The sequence below is a fragment of the Sorex fumeus genome, unplaced genomic scaffold (genome assembly GCF_029834395.1).
Source record: "Sorex fumeus unplaced genomic scaffold, SorFum_2.1 ptg000018l, whole genome shotgun sequence".
NCBI classification, from domain to species: domain Eukaryota; kingdom Metazoa; phylum Chordata; class Mammalia; order Eulipotyphla; family Soricidae; genus Sorex; species Sorex fumeus.
In genome coordinates this window covers 11,651,092-11,667,500 of record NW_026606075.1, presented here as the reverse complement: position 1 = coordinate 11,667,500, position 16,409 = coordinate 11,651,092, and the positions used below count along the sequence as shown (strand labels likewise).

Here is a 16,409-nt window from a genome sequence, read left to right as displayed (position 1 = left end):
CTTCATCATCATCATCTTCTTCTTCCTTCTTTCTTCTCTTCCTTCTCCTTCTCCTTCTTCTCCTCCTTCTCCTTCTCCTCCTTCTCCTCCTCCTCCTCTTCCTTCTTCTTCTCCTCCTCCTCCTTCTCCCTTCTCCCTCCCTTCTCTCTTCTTCTTCTTCTTCTTCTTCTTCTTCTTCTTCTCCTTCTCCTTCTCCTCCTCCTCTTCTTCTTCTTATCCCCTTCTTCTTCTTCCCATTCCTCTTCTTCCTCTTCCTCTTCCTCTTCCTCCTCTTCATCATCATCTTCTTCTCCTTCTCCTTCTTCTCCTCCTTCTCCTCCTCCTCTTCCTTCTTCTTCTCCTCCTCCTCCTCTTCCTTCTTCTGCTCCTCCTCCTCCTTCTCCCTTCTCCCTCCCTTCTCTCTTCTTCTTCTTCTTCTTCTTCTTCTTCTTCTTCTTCTTCTTCTTCTTCTTCTTCTTCTTCTTCTTCTTTCTTCTTCTTCTTCTTCTTCTTCTTCTTCTTCTTCTTCTTCTTCTTCTTCTTCTTCTTCTTCTTCTTCTCCTTCTCCTTCTTCTCCTTCTCCTTCTCCTCCTCCTCCTCCTCTTCTTCTTCTTATCCCCTTCTTCTTCCCATTCCTCTTCTTCCTCTTCCTCTTCCTCCTCTTCATCATCATCTTCTCCTTCTCCTTCTCCTTCTCCTCCTCCTTCTCCTCCTCCTCTTCCTTCTTCTTCTCTTCCTCCTCCTCTTCCTTCTCCTCCTCCTCCTCCTCCTTCTCCCTTCTCCCTCCCTTCTCTCTTCTTCTTCTTCTTCTTCTTCTTCTTCTTCTTCTTCTTCTTCTTCTTCTTCTTCTTCTTCTTCTTCCTTCTTCCTTCTTTCTTCTTCTATTTTTGGGTCACACCCAACAATGCTCAGGGTTACTCCTGGCTCTGCACTCAGGAATTACTCCTGGTGGTGCTCAGGGTACCATAAGGGATGCTGGAACTCGAACCTGGGTCAGCCGCGTGCAAGGCAAACGCCCTCCCCACTGTGCTATTGCTCCTGCCCCACCTAGTATCTTTTATGAGTATTTTATTTGGATTAATAGAGAATGATCCAATCAGTACACCTATACCTTTCATTAACTGTTAAGTACATCAAGGAAATTTCTTGCCTACATTTTCCCAGTTTTATTAAGAATATTTTGAAATTTGCCTTCTTACAGAAGATGAGTAGGTTAGCTCCCGGTGGTGTATTTGATATGCAAAAAACAGTAACAACAAGTCTCACAACGGGACGTTACTGGTTCCTGCTCGTGCAAATGGATGAACAATGGGAGGACAGTGCTACAGAGCTGCAGTTTAGTACTAAGTATAGTTTTGTGTATTTTATATTGTTTCAGCTTTATGTATCCTATCTTATGAGAATATAGGAAATCTTAATTACCGCAAATATAGATATGGTTAAATTTGGCAATTTTACTATGAAAATCATATCATTACATCCACAGTTTAATCATATTCTTGCGTGAGCTCTTTCACTTGAGCTCTCTTGTTTCAGCTCATTTGTATTTCTCGGTATTGGTTGTCAGATTTCTAAATGCCAGAGAAGTAATTTAATTCAGTTCTGTATTACATAGCAAGTTATCTGTCCTTCCTACATATTAGTTGTGCTCCATTATGATCTGAGGTCTTATTATTAGTACTTTTGGTTCAATAGAAGGAGATATATGAAAAGATTTGAGCAGCTTGTGAAATTGAAATTTCCCAAGGAGCATATTGGCTAGTAAGGAATCTCATGGTATAGGTTGCCTTGATCATTCTAATTATACATTAAGTATAAAAGGCATAAAGTATATCTTGTTTTAGCACATTCTTTTGAGACAAGTTTATATATTACATAAATATGATATATCTTGGATATGTCTGATTGCTTTATATATGTGTTCTACTTTTTAAAAAAATTTTTATTAGTGAAACACCATGAGGTACAGTTGTAGACTTACAAATTTTTGTGCTTGGGTTTCAATTATACAATGATCAAGTACCCATCCCTCCACCAGTGCCCCTTTTCCACCAGTGTTCTACTTTTTTCATAATAAAAGAAATGTATGAGTTTAAAATTGAGCTAAATAGAATATAAGGTTTCTTTGCATATATACAAAACATGATAATTTATTTTTGATCTGTGTGGTTTATTTTAGCCTGTGCAGTTATTCAGTTTTTATTCAATTAGTAAAGTTTGACCCAATGGCTTTTAACAGAACTGTGACAGTTTAGTAAAATGTAGTTTATATGTTACAAATGAAATTGTTTCTTAAACTGAAACAAATCTGTCAGTGTTATTATTTATCAACATAAACTATACTTACCACCTTTGGTTACTATATTCTGGTGTGCATTTGCAGTGTTTAATTTCAACCAAATATAATAATGAAATCTGAAATCATTTTTCCCAATATGCTATGACTAAAGGTGTTTTGATCATAAGAAATCTTAAGACACTTAAATTCAATTTAAGTTAAACTCAGTCAGCTTTATATGAATTATCCGAAACTGTTGTGTTTTAAATTAGTCTGCAAAGTTCAAAAGTAGAAACATACCTAGTTGGCACCATTTCCTTCTAACTTCTCCAGGGTAAATGTGGAAAATCAGGTGCTGAAATCTGGATATACCAGTCGTGACCTACTGATTTTGGAGAATGATGATCCTGGGGGAATTTTTGAATTTTCTCCTGCTTCCAGAGGACCCTATGTTATAAAGGTAAGTATGAAAAAAAAAAGTTGCATCTGTTTTGTACTCAGAAGTTCAGGAGAATGATCTCAAAGGATTCGAATTTCTGTGGATATTTTTCAAGGAAGGAGAATCTGTGGAACTTCATATCATCCGGTCCAAGGGAGCTCTAGTTAAGCAATTTCTTCACTACCGAGTGGAGCCAAGAGATAGCAATGAATTTTACGGAAACACAGGGGTACTAGAATTTAAACCTGGGGAAAGGGAGATCGTAATAACTTTGCTGACAAGACTGGATGGGATACCAGAGGTATGGCATTTTTTTAATTTCCTTATATATTTTTTGAAAATTAATCATATTTAGTTTGTTATATTTTGACATTGGCAAATATTTTGAACATTGGCAAGGAGAAACAGAAAAAGAAATGATTTTGAGATACTTACATTTAGAAACGAAAAAAACAATTTTTTAAAATACCACGCAACACTCAGATTTGAATTGTGTATGTTTGTCCTGCCCAAAGAAATAACAAGCAGTCTGAAATTTTCAGTAAGACCAGTTTTCCTTTTCTTTTTGCTTTAATCTTACGTGTATTCATTGAACTTTTTTTTAAAAAAAAACCCATACCTTTTATTTATTTATTCATTTGCTTTTTGGGTCACACCTGGTGATTCACAGGGGTTACTCCTGGCTCTGCACTCAGGAATTATCCCTGACGGTGCTCAGGGGACCTTATGGGATGCTGGGAATCGAACCCGGGTTGGCCGTGTGCAAGGCAAACACCCTATCCGCTGTGCTATCGCTCCAGTCCCCATTGAACTTTTATTTATGTTTCTGAACTGGTTTTTTTCCTATAAATGTATAATTTATTTGTTTTCCTTTCCTTTTTTTCTTATTTTGCTTCTTGGGTCACACCCATCAATGCTCAGGGGTTACTCCTGGCTCTGCACTCAAAAATTACTCCTGGTGGTGCTTGAGGGACCATATGGGATGCCAGGGATCAAATCTGGGTCAGCTGCGTTCAAGGCAAATGCTCTACCCACTGTACTACCGCTCAGGCCTCTAAAAGTGTACTTTAGAGGGAAATGAATTTATGGCTTTTTTATTAGTGAGATCAGATATGTTTTTTGTTTTACTTTTAAACTAAGGCGTATATGGGTTTTAACTTGATTTTTTTTACTTGCTCTTATTAGTTTAAGTGATACTCATTAGTGATAAGGTACAATGTTCTGTATAGCGTTGCTTTTATTTTTTCTTTATTTTTGGGTATTGTACTTATACCTGGTGCTGCTTAATTGACAGGAGAAAGTAAAAAGTATTAAGAGTAGTACTGACATTTTTGTTCTTTTTGTGAGGTGCATGTGTCTGAAATTTGCTATGTCTGTGAGATATATATGTATATATATGTATATATATGTGTGTATCATGTCACTGTTCTTTCGTTGTTCATCGATTTGCTCGAGCGGGCTCAGAAACGTCTCCATTGTGACACTTGTTACTGTGTTTGGCATATTGAATACGTCACGGGTAGCTTGCCAGGCTTTACCATGAGGACAAGATACTCTTGGTAGCTTGCTGGGCTCTCTGAGAGGGGCGGAGGAATCGAACCTGGCTTGGCAGGGCCGGCCATGTGCAAGACAAATGCCCTACCCACTGTGCTATTGCTCCAGCCCATATATACATATATATTGACTTTAAAAATTTCAGCCTCCTAATTTTCTTTACCGACATGTTTATTTTAGCTGGACGAACACTATTCTGTGGTCCTCAGCAGCCACGGTGAATGGGAAAGCAAGCTGGGAAGTGCCACCGTCGTCAACATAACCATTCTGAAAAATGACGAGCCTCATGGAATTGTAGAATTTGTTTCTGATGATTTAAGTGTTACGATAAATGAAAGTAAAGGAGATTATATCTACAGCGGTAATTTCTTTCTTTTTTTATTGCTCATTATTTTTATTTTATTTATTTATTTTTTAATTTTTATTTGTGAAACACCATGAGGTACAGTTGTAGACTTACAAATTTTTGTGCTTGGGTTTCAGTTATACAATGATCCAGTTTCTTGTATCCTATTACTGTTCACATATAGGAAGAATCATTCTTCTAGTTCTTTGTAACTAGTTGTTTGCAGTTGTCCAGTCTGCTTAGAAATTGTGTTTAGAAATTTATCTTTTTTAAAATCATTTTTAGAACTTTTATTTTTATTTCTTATATGAAGTATTGTGATGATCCTGACCAAAAGTACTCAAGAAGAGTAGAGTGAGACAAAAAAGGTTTAAAACCAAGAGTTACAGATTGGGAGTTATTGCAGTGCATCAAACTAGAAGTGGTTAATTTATTGACTAATGTTGGTAAAGGTAAAGGTAAAGGCCCTCTCGTTGATCATCGATTTGCTCGAGCGGGCCCAGTAACGTCTCCATTGAAGACTTTGTTGTTACTGTGTCTGGCATATCGAATACTCTCGGTAGCTTGCCGGGCTCTCCGAGAGGGGTGGAGGAATTGAACTCGGGTCGGCCATGTTGGCCGCTTGTAAGGTAAACGCCCTACCCACTGTGCTATCGCTCCAGCCCCGACTAATGTTGAGATAAGAAAATCATTTTGAACATGCAGCTTTCTCTAAACTGCCTTTAGGAAATATCCTGAGAAGATTATGATAGCTATACATAATTAATAACCATTCTATTCACGAAACTAAATGACCTTTAAAACCAAACTTGAAGAATGATGTCAAGTCCATTTACTTTATCAATTGCATACCTTTAGAGTAAGGACATTTTTATATGAACCTCAGGCACTTTATAAAGTCAGTATTTTTTTTTCACTAAAGAAGGATCTTATTTTTACATTCAACATTTTGAGAAATGTCTTAATACATTGTTCTAAAATGAATATGTATTCATATGTATCATCCATATTTGTGTTTCACAGCGGTTTATCGTATCATAAGAAATCGAGGCAGTTTTGGCAATGTCAGTGTATCTTGGATAGTTACTCCAGACTTTACACAGGATGTAGTTCCTGTCCAAGGGATTATTTTCTTTGGAGATCAGGAATTTTCAAAAAATATCACGATTATTTCCCTTCCAGATGAGGTAAATATTGCACATATCTCTTTCCTTGTTACTGCTCAGTAATTATTTTTTAATGAATGACTCTGGTTATAGATTTTGTAATGACACTATATGATAAAGACCTGCCTCCCTTTTGCTCTCTCCTTTAGGATATTGTGGTTTGCAATAGAGGTATTAAGTGGGCATCGTGTTTGGTCTATAGTCTACTTTCAGCACACATCTTGCATCTCAAGTGAATCCTCCAAACACCCTTTACTTGGTGTTCCCTTCTCTATCTGAGCTGCCTTTCCCCCCAGCATGTGCTGCCGGCTTCTTGTATCTTGTAGTGGATTCTTAGAATTTGGATACTGAACCAGATAGATTTTTGATTCAGCATGGTGTTTGTACTTTTGATAACAAAGAGTCAGAATTTAATATCTGTTGGTTCTTTGGGGAATTATGCTTTGGTTAGCAAAGGATCCCATCTACTATCCCACCAACTCCTCCTTTAAGGGATAAAATCTTCTGTTTAAAAATGAGAAGATTGGGATCAGAGAAGTAGCACAGCAAATAGGGCTTTTGCTTAGCACATGGCAGACCCTGGTTCAATTTCCTGAACCATATGGTCCCGCTGCGCCCCACCAGGAGTGATCCCTGAGCACAGGGCCAGGAATAAGCTCTGAGTACCACTGGGTGTGGTCCTAAACAGAAACAAACAGACCCCAAAGTGAGAAGACTAACTGGTGGATAAAGTGAAGACAAACTGTGTACCTGAAGAATACATTTACTCTTAGGGATGTGGGAAGGAGATTTTTTTTTTTAGGGCGTGGGTGTGGGGTGAAGGTTAGGCCACTTGGTGATGCTCAGGGGTTACTTAGGTTCTGCAGTCAGAAATCACTCCTAGTGGTGCTGGGGGACCGTAAATGATGCCGGGGATCAAATCCTGGTGAGCTGCATGGAGGCAAACACCATATCCTCTGTGCTATTGCTCTAGACCCATGGGAATGAGATCTTCATGACACTTCTGGTGAAACTTCAGTAAGGTCTGTCAGTGACTGTGGACGGAATGATAGCTGAGCTTTTGTTACTATTTGAAGTGTGCAGTAAATGTGCCAGCAGTTATTTTTCTCTTTGACTTTATTCTTGTTAAAATATAAATCTCTTTCATTACAGAAATAATGAGAGCTGTGTAGTGTTTCTATTTTTGCAAAATATCTCTTTATATGAAGTGTTGTTAGTCAAAATAAAGTGGTGTGGGGTGTCTTACACATATGCAGTTGGGACGCTAAGCCCGGGTTATTCTAATATTATTATAAACTGAGATAATCGATGAAGTGGTTTATGAATGGTCTTTAAAATATTAGAGATTTGAGTTCACTTGAATAATTTAGAGAACCTTTGCCTCAAATAGAAATGAATTTAATAATATTGATAGAACTATTTAAAAAGGAAAAAATAGAATTCTATAATGCAATTATATGTAAAATTCACCTGACTTAAAACTATGCCTGGCTTACTTTTCCCCAAAAGATTCCAGAGGAAATGGAAGAATTTACCATTACTCTGCTGAATGCCACAGGGGGAGCTAAATTAGGAAATGGAACTACTGCAACTCTGAGGATTGAAAGAAATGATGACCCCATTTATTTTGCAGGTGGTATTGCTATTTTATTTGAGTGAGTGTACATCTTTATTAAACAATAGGTATATGTTTTATAAATAGTTTCTTGAAATAAGCACTTCTGATAAGCCACTGTTGATGCCTGTTTAACTATTTGCTGCATGATTTCTTGGGATCATCATTATTCACTTGACTTCTCAACAAGCCCCTGAGAAAGATCAGCTAAAGGACAGAGAAAAATATGTGGCCTTATTATTCATTCTGTTCCAAATTCAAGATATTTTCTTTCCTTTTCATAGAAAAAAAGGTACTTTCTTTTCCTTCCCAGTCCACAAATGTAGTCTGTAGGGTGTGAGCATTGTTCCCAGTGGATAGTCACTCTAATAGCTAATATTTAAGGGACTATATAAATCAAGCTGTCTCCATGTTGTATAATTTTTCTGTAGACATCAGCTTTCTTTAGACATTTCAAAATGTCCTTTGCCCTTTGGTATATCATTTAGTTTTATTTTTTACCTTTATTTACTTTGTTGACCTCCCAAGAAGTGTCCAGTGTGTCTAATGACCACACCTGACCTTTCTTACATGCCTGTGTGGCCCTGATGTTCCAGTGCCAGGGCCCAACCCAACATCTCCTCCAGGCACTGGAGGCCTCTGGGACATACCTGGCAGAGTGCATCATGGGAAGGCAATGTGGTGCCAGCATTGGAATGTGGGGCTTGGTGCTGCAAGATATGCTTCAACCCTTTGAGCTTTCTCCCTGGCCTGGTTTCATTCATGGCACATAATTGATCTTTAATTCTTTTTTTTTTTATTTTTGGATCACACCTGGCGATGCATTACTCCTGGCTCTTTACTCAGGAATTACTCCTGGTGGTGCTCGGGGGGACCATATGGAATGCTGGGAATCGAACCCAGGTCTGTCGTGTGCAAGGCAAATGCCCTAACCACTGTGCTATCACTCCAGCCCCATTTCATTCTTTTTTTTTTTTTTTTTTTTTTTGCTTTTGGGAATCAAATTTGCTTGGGAGTCAAATCAGGGTTGGCTGGTGTGCAAGGCAAATGCCTTACCTACTGTGCCATTACTCCAGCCCATATTTCTTTTTCTTTCTTTTCTTTTTTAAATTTTATTGAATCACGGTGAGAAAGTTACAAGCTTTCATGTTTGGGTTATAATCACACAATGATCACACACCCATTCCTCCACCAGTGCACATTCCCCACCACCACGGATCCCAGTATCCCTTCCCCCCCCCACCCCCCGTCCCACCCTGCCTCTGTGGCAGGGCATACCCTTTTGTTCTCTCTCTCCTTTTGGGTGTGGTGGTTTGCAAAGAGGCATTGAGTTAGCCCCGTATTTCTTAACCTCCTGGCAAGCTATTCGGTTTGCAATAGGAGGAATCTTAAAAAGTCTTGATTTTTAAAAATCGATTTATACTTTTAAACTTTAAGGTGACTTAATGAATTACTGTGGCAAACATAAAATATAAGATGCCTGCTTTCTCATTTCTCAAAGAACTATCTAAACTAGGAAAAGGCAGGCATAGGAGTTCACATAAGAAGAAATTTTCTGAGAAGTTGAGCGTGAAGATAGTGAATTCTGCAGGAATTCGGGGAAGAGAAAGTCATTAATGGGGAGTCATCAGAGGAAATCTCTTATAGGAGTTCGAAAAATGACGCAAACACAGAGAAGGGCCTTTCTGGAGGGTGGGCAGAGGTTGGCCGTGTTATATGAAAGTGTGTGCCATCGGAAAAGCTCACATTCCTCCTCCATGAATATTTCAGAGCCTCGTGTACTGAGGGTTCAGGAAGGCGAGACTGCTGGCTTCCGAGTCCTCCGAAATGGATCTCTCGATGTTTCCTGTGCCGTGATGCTTGCCACCGTGGATGGGACGGCTAGTGCACGTGAGGGAGACTTTATTCCCATTGAAAAGGGGGAAATCCTCATTTTTGCTGTTGGAAGTAGAGAGCAGAACATAACCATAATTGTTAATGAAGATGATATCCCAGAGACGGATGAGCTCTTTTATGTAACCCTCTTTAATTCAACAGGTAAATGCATCATATTTTAAGTCAGGTCTCATTTCTTTTCCAGTGTTTTATTAAGTAGTGTTGAAACTTCATTAAGTAGTCTTGTCTTTTGTGACTGTTAAAGAGAGAAATTGTTTCCTTCGCTTTCTTGAGGGATGGGGAGACAGATGTTTATGCTGAATCTTCCTGCCACCTGCTGAGCTCTGAGTAATCATTTTAAATGTATTTTCACAATATGTCATAAATAGGAAGCTACGATACTACATATGGAATATAAATATTCTTTTTAAAAAATTATTTATTGAATCACCGTAAGAACAGTTACAAAGCTTTCATGTTTGAGTCCCAGTCATACAATGATCAAACACCCATCCCTTCACAAGTGTACATTTTCCACCACCAAAAATCCCAGTATATCCCCCATCTCAACCCTACCCATGCCTGTGTTTTGGAATTTTCACCTAACACTCAGACCTGCCGAAAAGGCAGCGCCAAACAATTTGTTTTGTATTGTTGGTTATGAATAGCATATCGTGGCCGCCTGGTCTTAGAATTCTGAATTTTTTATAATTAGGGTCTGGAGAGATCTCTGCCAAGAGCTGCTCGTTTCTGAGATTTGTTTGTGTGTTTCTGGGATCATGGTCCTTAAGTAGCCTAATAAGTAGCTGGCAGCCATTTGTGGGCATCATCTCAGAGTCCCCAGAGGTGGGGGTGAGGAGAAGGGCCAGCTCCTCCCCTATCCTGTGAGGTCTGGCATTTGCCATTACTGCTGCTCTGTACCTGGGGTTTCCAATGAGTTCTGGAAGATGGCAGCCACCGGGGTTCTTGGGGAACAGGCGGAGGGACAGCACCTGCTCCCGTCTGGAGTGGCCTGGTGAAAATGGACTAATACAAAGTTCCGAGGCTCGGTTCCGAGATTCGTTTGTGTATCTCTGGGATCATGGTTGTTAAGAAGCTTGGAATAGAAATATTCTAATCAAAGTGACTCTATGCGTCATCTGGTCATGTCTGGGGTTAGGGCATCAGGGGTTTGTCACTCCTGACCTTGCCACCAAGCAGCTGAATGAAGGGAATCTTCTTCAGGTGCCTGGGCCAGCTGGTGGATAAAGCTTTGGGACTGTGCCCACAGTAGGTGATTATTTACTGGTTTTTTCTTTTTGGGTCACACCCGGCAATGCACAGGGGTTACTCCTGGCTCTGCACTCAGGAATTACCCCTGTCGGTGCTCAGGGGAGCTTGTGGGATGCTGGGAATCAAATCTGGGTCAGCCGTGTGCAAGGCAAATGCCCTACCCACTGCGCTATTGCTCCAGCCCCAAGTGACAATTTACAAAGGAGGAAAGATGGATCATTTCACCATCTTGGTACTATAAAGGAACCAAGATGTTTTGGCTCCATCTTTGGTCAAACAGGGGTTCTAGAGCTTCTTTAGATTTATCTTCTTGTTTAAAGACTATAAAGAACTATTTTCCCCTGAACCTTTTTTTTTTAGACTTACAAATTTTTGTGCTTGGATTTCAGTTATACAATGATCAAGTACCCATCCCTCCACCAGCGCCCATCCTCTACCACCATGGGTCCCAGCATCCCTCCCACCACCCATCCCCCCCATCCCACCCTGCCTCTGTGGCAGGGCATTCCCTTTTGTTCTCTCTCCTTTTGGGTCCTGTGGTTTGCAAGAGAGGCATTGAGTGAACCTTTTGAGAATAAATTGAAGATATGATCCCCGTGACCCCTTAAAACCTGTATCTTTTTAACCTAAAATTTATGATTTAAACCAGGAGTTAAGGCCCAGTGAGTGAGGAGGGGTCACAGCTGAGCAGCCAAGGCTGGGTGAAGTGTGTACGGACCATCTGACCTATAACTGTGAGTCCCAGAGGGCTTCCTGTAAGAAGTAGTGTAGCAGAGCCAAACTGACAGGTCCAGTTGCCTGACTGTGCTGCAGGCTGAGGACGAGCTGGATCCTGAGGTATGCAGTGCCTCCCAGATTCCCTTGGGAATCTGGTCAGGCCAACCCCACTGATCGCAACATGCTTTGTGTAAGTCCTACCAAGGCAGGAGCCAGAGCAACGAGAGAACAGAAAGGGCATTTGCCTTTCATGCAGCTGATCTGATTTTGATCCCTGGAGTCCCATATGGTCCCCTGAACCCCACCAGGCGTGATCACTGAGCACAGAGCCAAGAGTAAACTCTGAGCACTGCAGGGTGGTTGTAGCCCCAAAACTAAAACAAACAAACAAACAAACAAACAAAACAAAAAACAAAGTCACCCAGGAAGAACCCTGTCATTTAGCTATTGTCCCTTCAGGGCCTGTCAACCCAGCCCGGCCCCAGAGAGCAGTTTCAATCCCACCCCTGCAGGCCTGCTCCTGCCACCAGGAGGCACTGGATGGTGTGTCTCACTACAGCTGCTGGTGTGGGGCAACCTCTTGTGGCTACAGTGGTCATAGCAGAGCCTGCTAGAAGGTTCTAGGTACTGGGAAGGTTGTGGGTAGGGGAAGGTGGGGCAGAGGAGGTGGGAGTTGGGAGGGTCCTGGAAAGAGTCTGGGAAGGGACTGGGATGGCTTGGGAGGCTCTTGGGAGGAGACTGGAGGGGCCTGGGAGGCAGGTAAGAGAGGAAGGGGGCAGGGTAGGGGTGGGGAGGCTGGGAAACAAAACCCTACAGTATTTCAGGCCGACTCACAACCAAGTACTGTCTAGGTCCCAACCCTGATAAAAACCAAAACCTAAAACTTACGCAGGAATTCAAGTTGATACAGCTATTGTATCAACACACCACTCAGATTTCTCTGGTTTTCTCAAAAAGTTCTTTCTAGCAAACGGTCCTTTTCAAAATTAAGGGCTCTTTAATCTCACCAGTCTGCACTAGTCCCTGTCTTTTCATTAATTGTAATTATCTTGGTAATGTCAACAATTCTAGGCTAATTACGAATACCAAAACTATTTTAGAGAATGTACTTATTTTCCCTCAAACTTCAAACTTCAATGTAAGGAATTTCCAGAGATACAATTAAATTTGATGAGTAAAAGTGGAAAACAAAATTTTGTTATGAGATGAGAAGTTTGAGGAAACAATGATTATCTTAGTAGAGTTTACTCTGGAGATAAGTTCTTGATAACATTTTCTAATTTTGGGTTTTTTTTCTGTAGTTCAGATGAGATTTTGTCTTTGTGTCACACTGTCACTAGGATTAAACCATCTCCAAGAATAAAATAAATATATTGTGAACCTTTTATAGTGAGAGTTGAAAAAGATTATGCAAGGGGAGTTTAGGAGTCTATTTTCTAAAATGAAGTCTTGGGGAAATGAAGGATATGTAGATAATAATACTAATATATATTAAATAAAGTACATATGTTCAGTTATTGCAGGGATATAATTTGAGAGACATGCGGGATGATGACTTCAAGTTTAAAGACTTAGCTATCTAGAATCTGTGATTTTAACATTTTTACAAGTTATTTCTTGTTTTTCTCCTCCTTTTTGAGGACCAAAACATTGAAGACCCTTCAAAACCCTTCAGGGCTCATGAGGGAAGAGGTTGAAAAACAATATTCCTTAATAGAACTTAATTCTGGCCCTAGGGGTTTATTCTTGATAGTTATCACTTAACACAGACTGTGGCACTGAGGTTGGATTAGTGCAACAAAGTATGTGAACCCTTATTAAATATTGCTAGTCCTCCCAGTGGAGAAAGAGAATGAACTTTTAGTATCACCTTTATGATGTTTTATTACATGCATATGATTGCAGAGCCCTATTCAGCTCATGTTTTATTATTTTTGTTGTTAGATTTGATGGTAGATTTTAAGTTCTTATTCTCTGTTATCAGTGTTTCATATGCAATGATTTGCTGTTTATTTTTGTTTTCTCTACTTTCACTGTTTATCAAGTAAGGTGAGATATGGTAGTATACCTATATCATGGTGGAGAAACTTTTTTTCTGCTAATTTTCAGGCCATACAATACAGGCAGGTGGACCAGGGGCAACCAATAAGATGCATCTGCATCTGTGCCATCATGTACCAAGGCCCAAGGCCACGTAATTTCACACGCCGTACAAAGCATGAAAACTAGTTGTCCACCCCTCGTCTATGCAAATTATTTTAATGTGCTGGTGTGCTGCATAGCATTTCTGCTTTTACAATGTTTTAGTTGTTTCCTTCTAATCTTAATCTAATTTTGAAATTTTTATTTGCATTATTTCAGTTAACATTCTTAACTAACTTTTATGTAACAATTTCTGAGCCTCTACACTGCTAGTGTATGGAATTGCTTACTGAGAATTTGTCCTAGAAGTTTGTAACAAAATCATGCATGCGTCCTAATATAATGGGATTACTGTTGAAGATATTGAAAATGTGTGAAGGGTTATGCAGGCAACATAGTTGTTGAAGAAGACATGTTTAGCTTAATCTGGGTATTCAGGGAAGAATTTTGGAAGCATTGTTCCTTGGGGTAGGAGATCAAAAGTGGAGAAAGTTAAGTGAAAAAAGATGGGAAAGATGAGCGTTACGGATAAGAAGAGGCTTTATTTTATAGGCAGTAATGGGACTAATATGCCATGCACAGATTTGAAATAGGACTCAAATTTAGCACCACAAAGATTGACTTATTCTGTCAATGACTATTTCATATTCTACTAATAGAAGTCAGAGCTCTAGTGGGAAACACTCAACCTAGTGATTCCAAATAATACGGATAGGAGTGTGTGTATATTATAGTTAAGTCATTCATTACTTTATGAAATGAAATGAATCTATTTCAAATATTTGACATTAAGTGAAACTGTTTTTGGTTTCTAGTTAAACTATTGAAGCAGTATTCTTATTATGAGGAAAAGGGTCTTATATATTTTTTTTTAGAAAGTAAAGTTTTTATTTAAATTGTGTTCATCCCAATAAGATAGATTAGCATAGCAAGATTATCCAACCATACCCCTCTTAAAAACCACACACCACATTTCCTAACATTAATAATGAAACTCTGACAGTCAATAATAACATAACTCAATAGATCTTGACTGGTTCACTTTAATTAAACATTACATTAAAATTGTTACTACAGTGGACTTATTAAACATATCTCTTGGACCACAGCCCCTGATTCAGGATGAAGAAAAGTCAGTATTTCTCTACATTGTAACTCATAGTATAGCTGCTCAAACGGTTTTATCTACTAGAGAGTTATGAAAGTCACAGGAAGAGTAAGGAGATTTGGGAGAAAGAAAACCAACCAAATTAGTGAGCCTGATTACATTAGTCAATGTGACAGTTGTATCAGAACAGGAAAATTATGTCCTGTTGAGCAACTGCAAAACCTGACTCCTTTGTTTTAAATAATTTCCTAGAAATGACTAGATTTCCTAGTCATTTTCTGAATGTGGGCAAGCCGAAGATTGGGAATAGTAGCTTCTTCTACTTAAAAATAATGATTTGGACCAGGCTGTTAAATTATTAAGATCCCTTCCATATTTCATATGTCACTCAGGGGTACATGCAATTGTGGACACTACTACTACCAAAGACTGCTTGGCAACAGTGAAAAATGTTTTAATACAATTTAAAACAAGCACTGCACTGTCCTCCCATTGTTCATCAATTTGCTCGAGTGGGTCCAGTAACGTCTCCATTGTAAGACTTCTTGTTACTGAGTTTGGCATATTGAATACGTCATGGGGAGCTTGCCAGGCTTTGCAGTGCGGGCAAGATACTCTCGGTAGCTTGCCGGGCTCTCTGAGAGGGGCGGAGGAATTGAACTCAGGTCAGCCAAGTTGGCCACGTGCAAGGAAAACTCCCTACTGCTGTGCTATCGCCCCAGCCCTTTAAAACAAGAAAATGATCTAAATAGAATGTGATATGACATAAACCACTGGAATATTGTTCTCTCATGATTGGTTCCTATTTTCTTTTTATTAAGAGAACATATCATTTTTCTGTTCTAAAATACAATGTTTTAACTTATACAATAATATTTTCTTGGTTGGGCTGGAGCCATAGCACAGTGGTAGGGCATTTGCCTTGCACACAGCCAGCCTGGCCGAGCCGGGTTCGATTCCTCCGCTCCTCTCGGAGAGCCCAGCAAGCTACCAAGAGTATCTTGCCCGCACTGCAAAGCCTGGCAAGCTCCCCGTGACGTATTCGATATACCAAACTCAGTAACAACAAGTCTCAAAATGGAGACATTACTGGGCCCACTTAAGTAAATCGATGAACAATGGGAGGACAGCTCAATATGATTTTCCTGGTTATTATAAATGTAAATTTTTGGTTTTCTTAAACCCATATTATGAATATTTAAATTTACAGAAATTATTCCATTGTTTTAAAATAATCACGAAATCACCTCTTTTTCATATCGAAGTGCAAGCATTCTGTAAGTGGTAAATGCAGCTTATAAAGTTTTAGGTCTTGTATATTTTTGCAGTAAAGTAATTAAAGTATTTTTCCTCAAAGACAAATCACATATAGCTTACTTTGGCATCTCCTGTTCTCACTTATTTATGACCATTAATAATTCTTTCTGAAATTTTAATTTAATCATAACTTGTTTCTTAATCCAAAGGTAGGAATGTAACAATAAGGTAATTGCTTTTTTTGTTATTTCAATCTTTTATTTTTAATATAGGTAATACTGTAGTATTTCAACATGGAGTAGCTACAGTAATTATTGAAGCTAATGATGACCCAAATGGCATTTTTTCTTTGGAGCCCATAGACAAAGCAGTAGAAGAAGGAAAGACCAATGTATTTTGGTAAGAATCTTTGAATAAAACAAACTTAAAATTGGATAAAAATATTCATGCAAAATTATATTTTTCTTAAAATTCAAAATAAAAAATGTTAGTTAATGGGCCGATGTCAAACTTGGTTCTATAAATAAATTGTAAACTGTTTATACCAGTTGTCATTTGTTTAAAAAAATAAACTGATTAGTTCTCGATAAGAGAATATTATTCTCCCATCATTCTCACTGAGTTTCTAATTTTTGTCATTTCCAGGACAGCTAAATTATCC

General features: G+C 39.0%; 1 protein-coding gene across 1 annotated transcript in view; it reads left to right on the top strand.

Annotated features, from left to right (window-relative positions):
* ADGRV1 (adhesion G protein-coupled receptor V1) overlaps nt 1-16,409 on the top strand; it is a 561,793-nt gene that overhangs the window by 38,249 nt on the left and 507,135 nt on the right. The window contains exons 11-17 of the mRNA XM_056112517.1: nt 2,591-2,717; nt 2,812-2,997; nt 4,431-4,611; nt 5,620-5,783; nt 7,272-7,395; nt 9,148-9,414; nt 16,021-16,147. Of these exons, the coding sequence (XP_055968492.1) occupies nt 2,591-2,717; nt 2,812-2,997; nt 4,431-4,611; nt 5,620-5,783; nt 7,272-7,395; nt 9,148-9,414; nt 16,021-16,147 (1,176 nt within the window). The remainder of the gene's footprint in view (nt 1-2,590; nt 2,718-2,811; nt 2,998-4,430; nt 4,612-5,619; nt 5,784-7,271; nt 7,396-9,147; nt 9,415-16,020; nt 16,148-16,409) is intronic.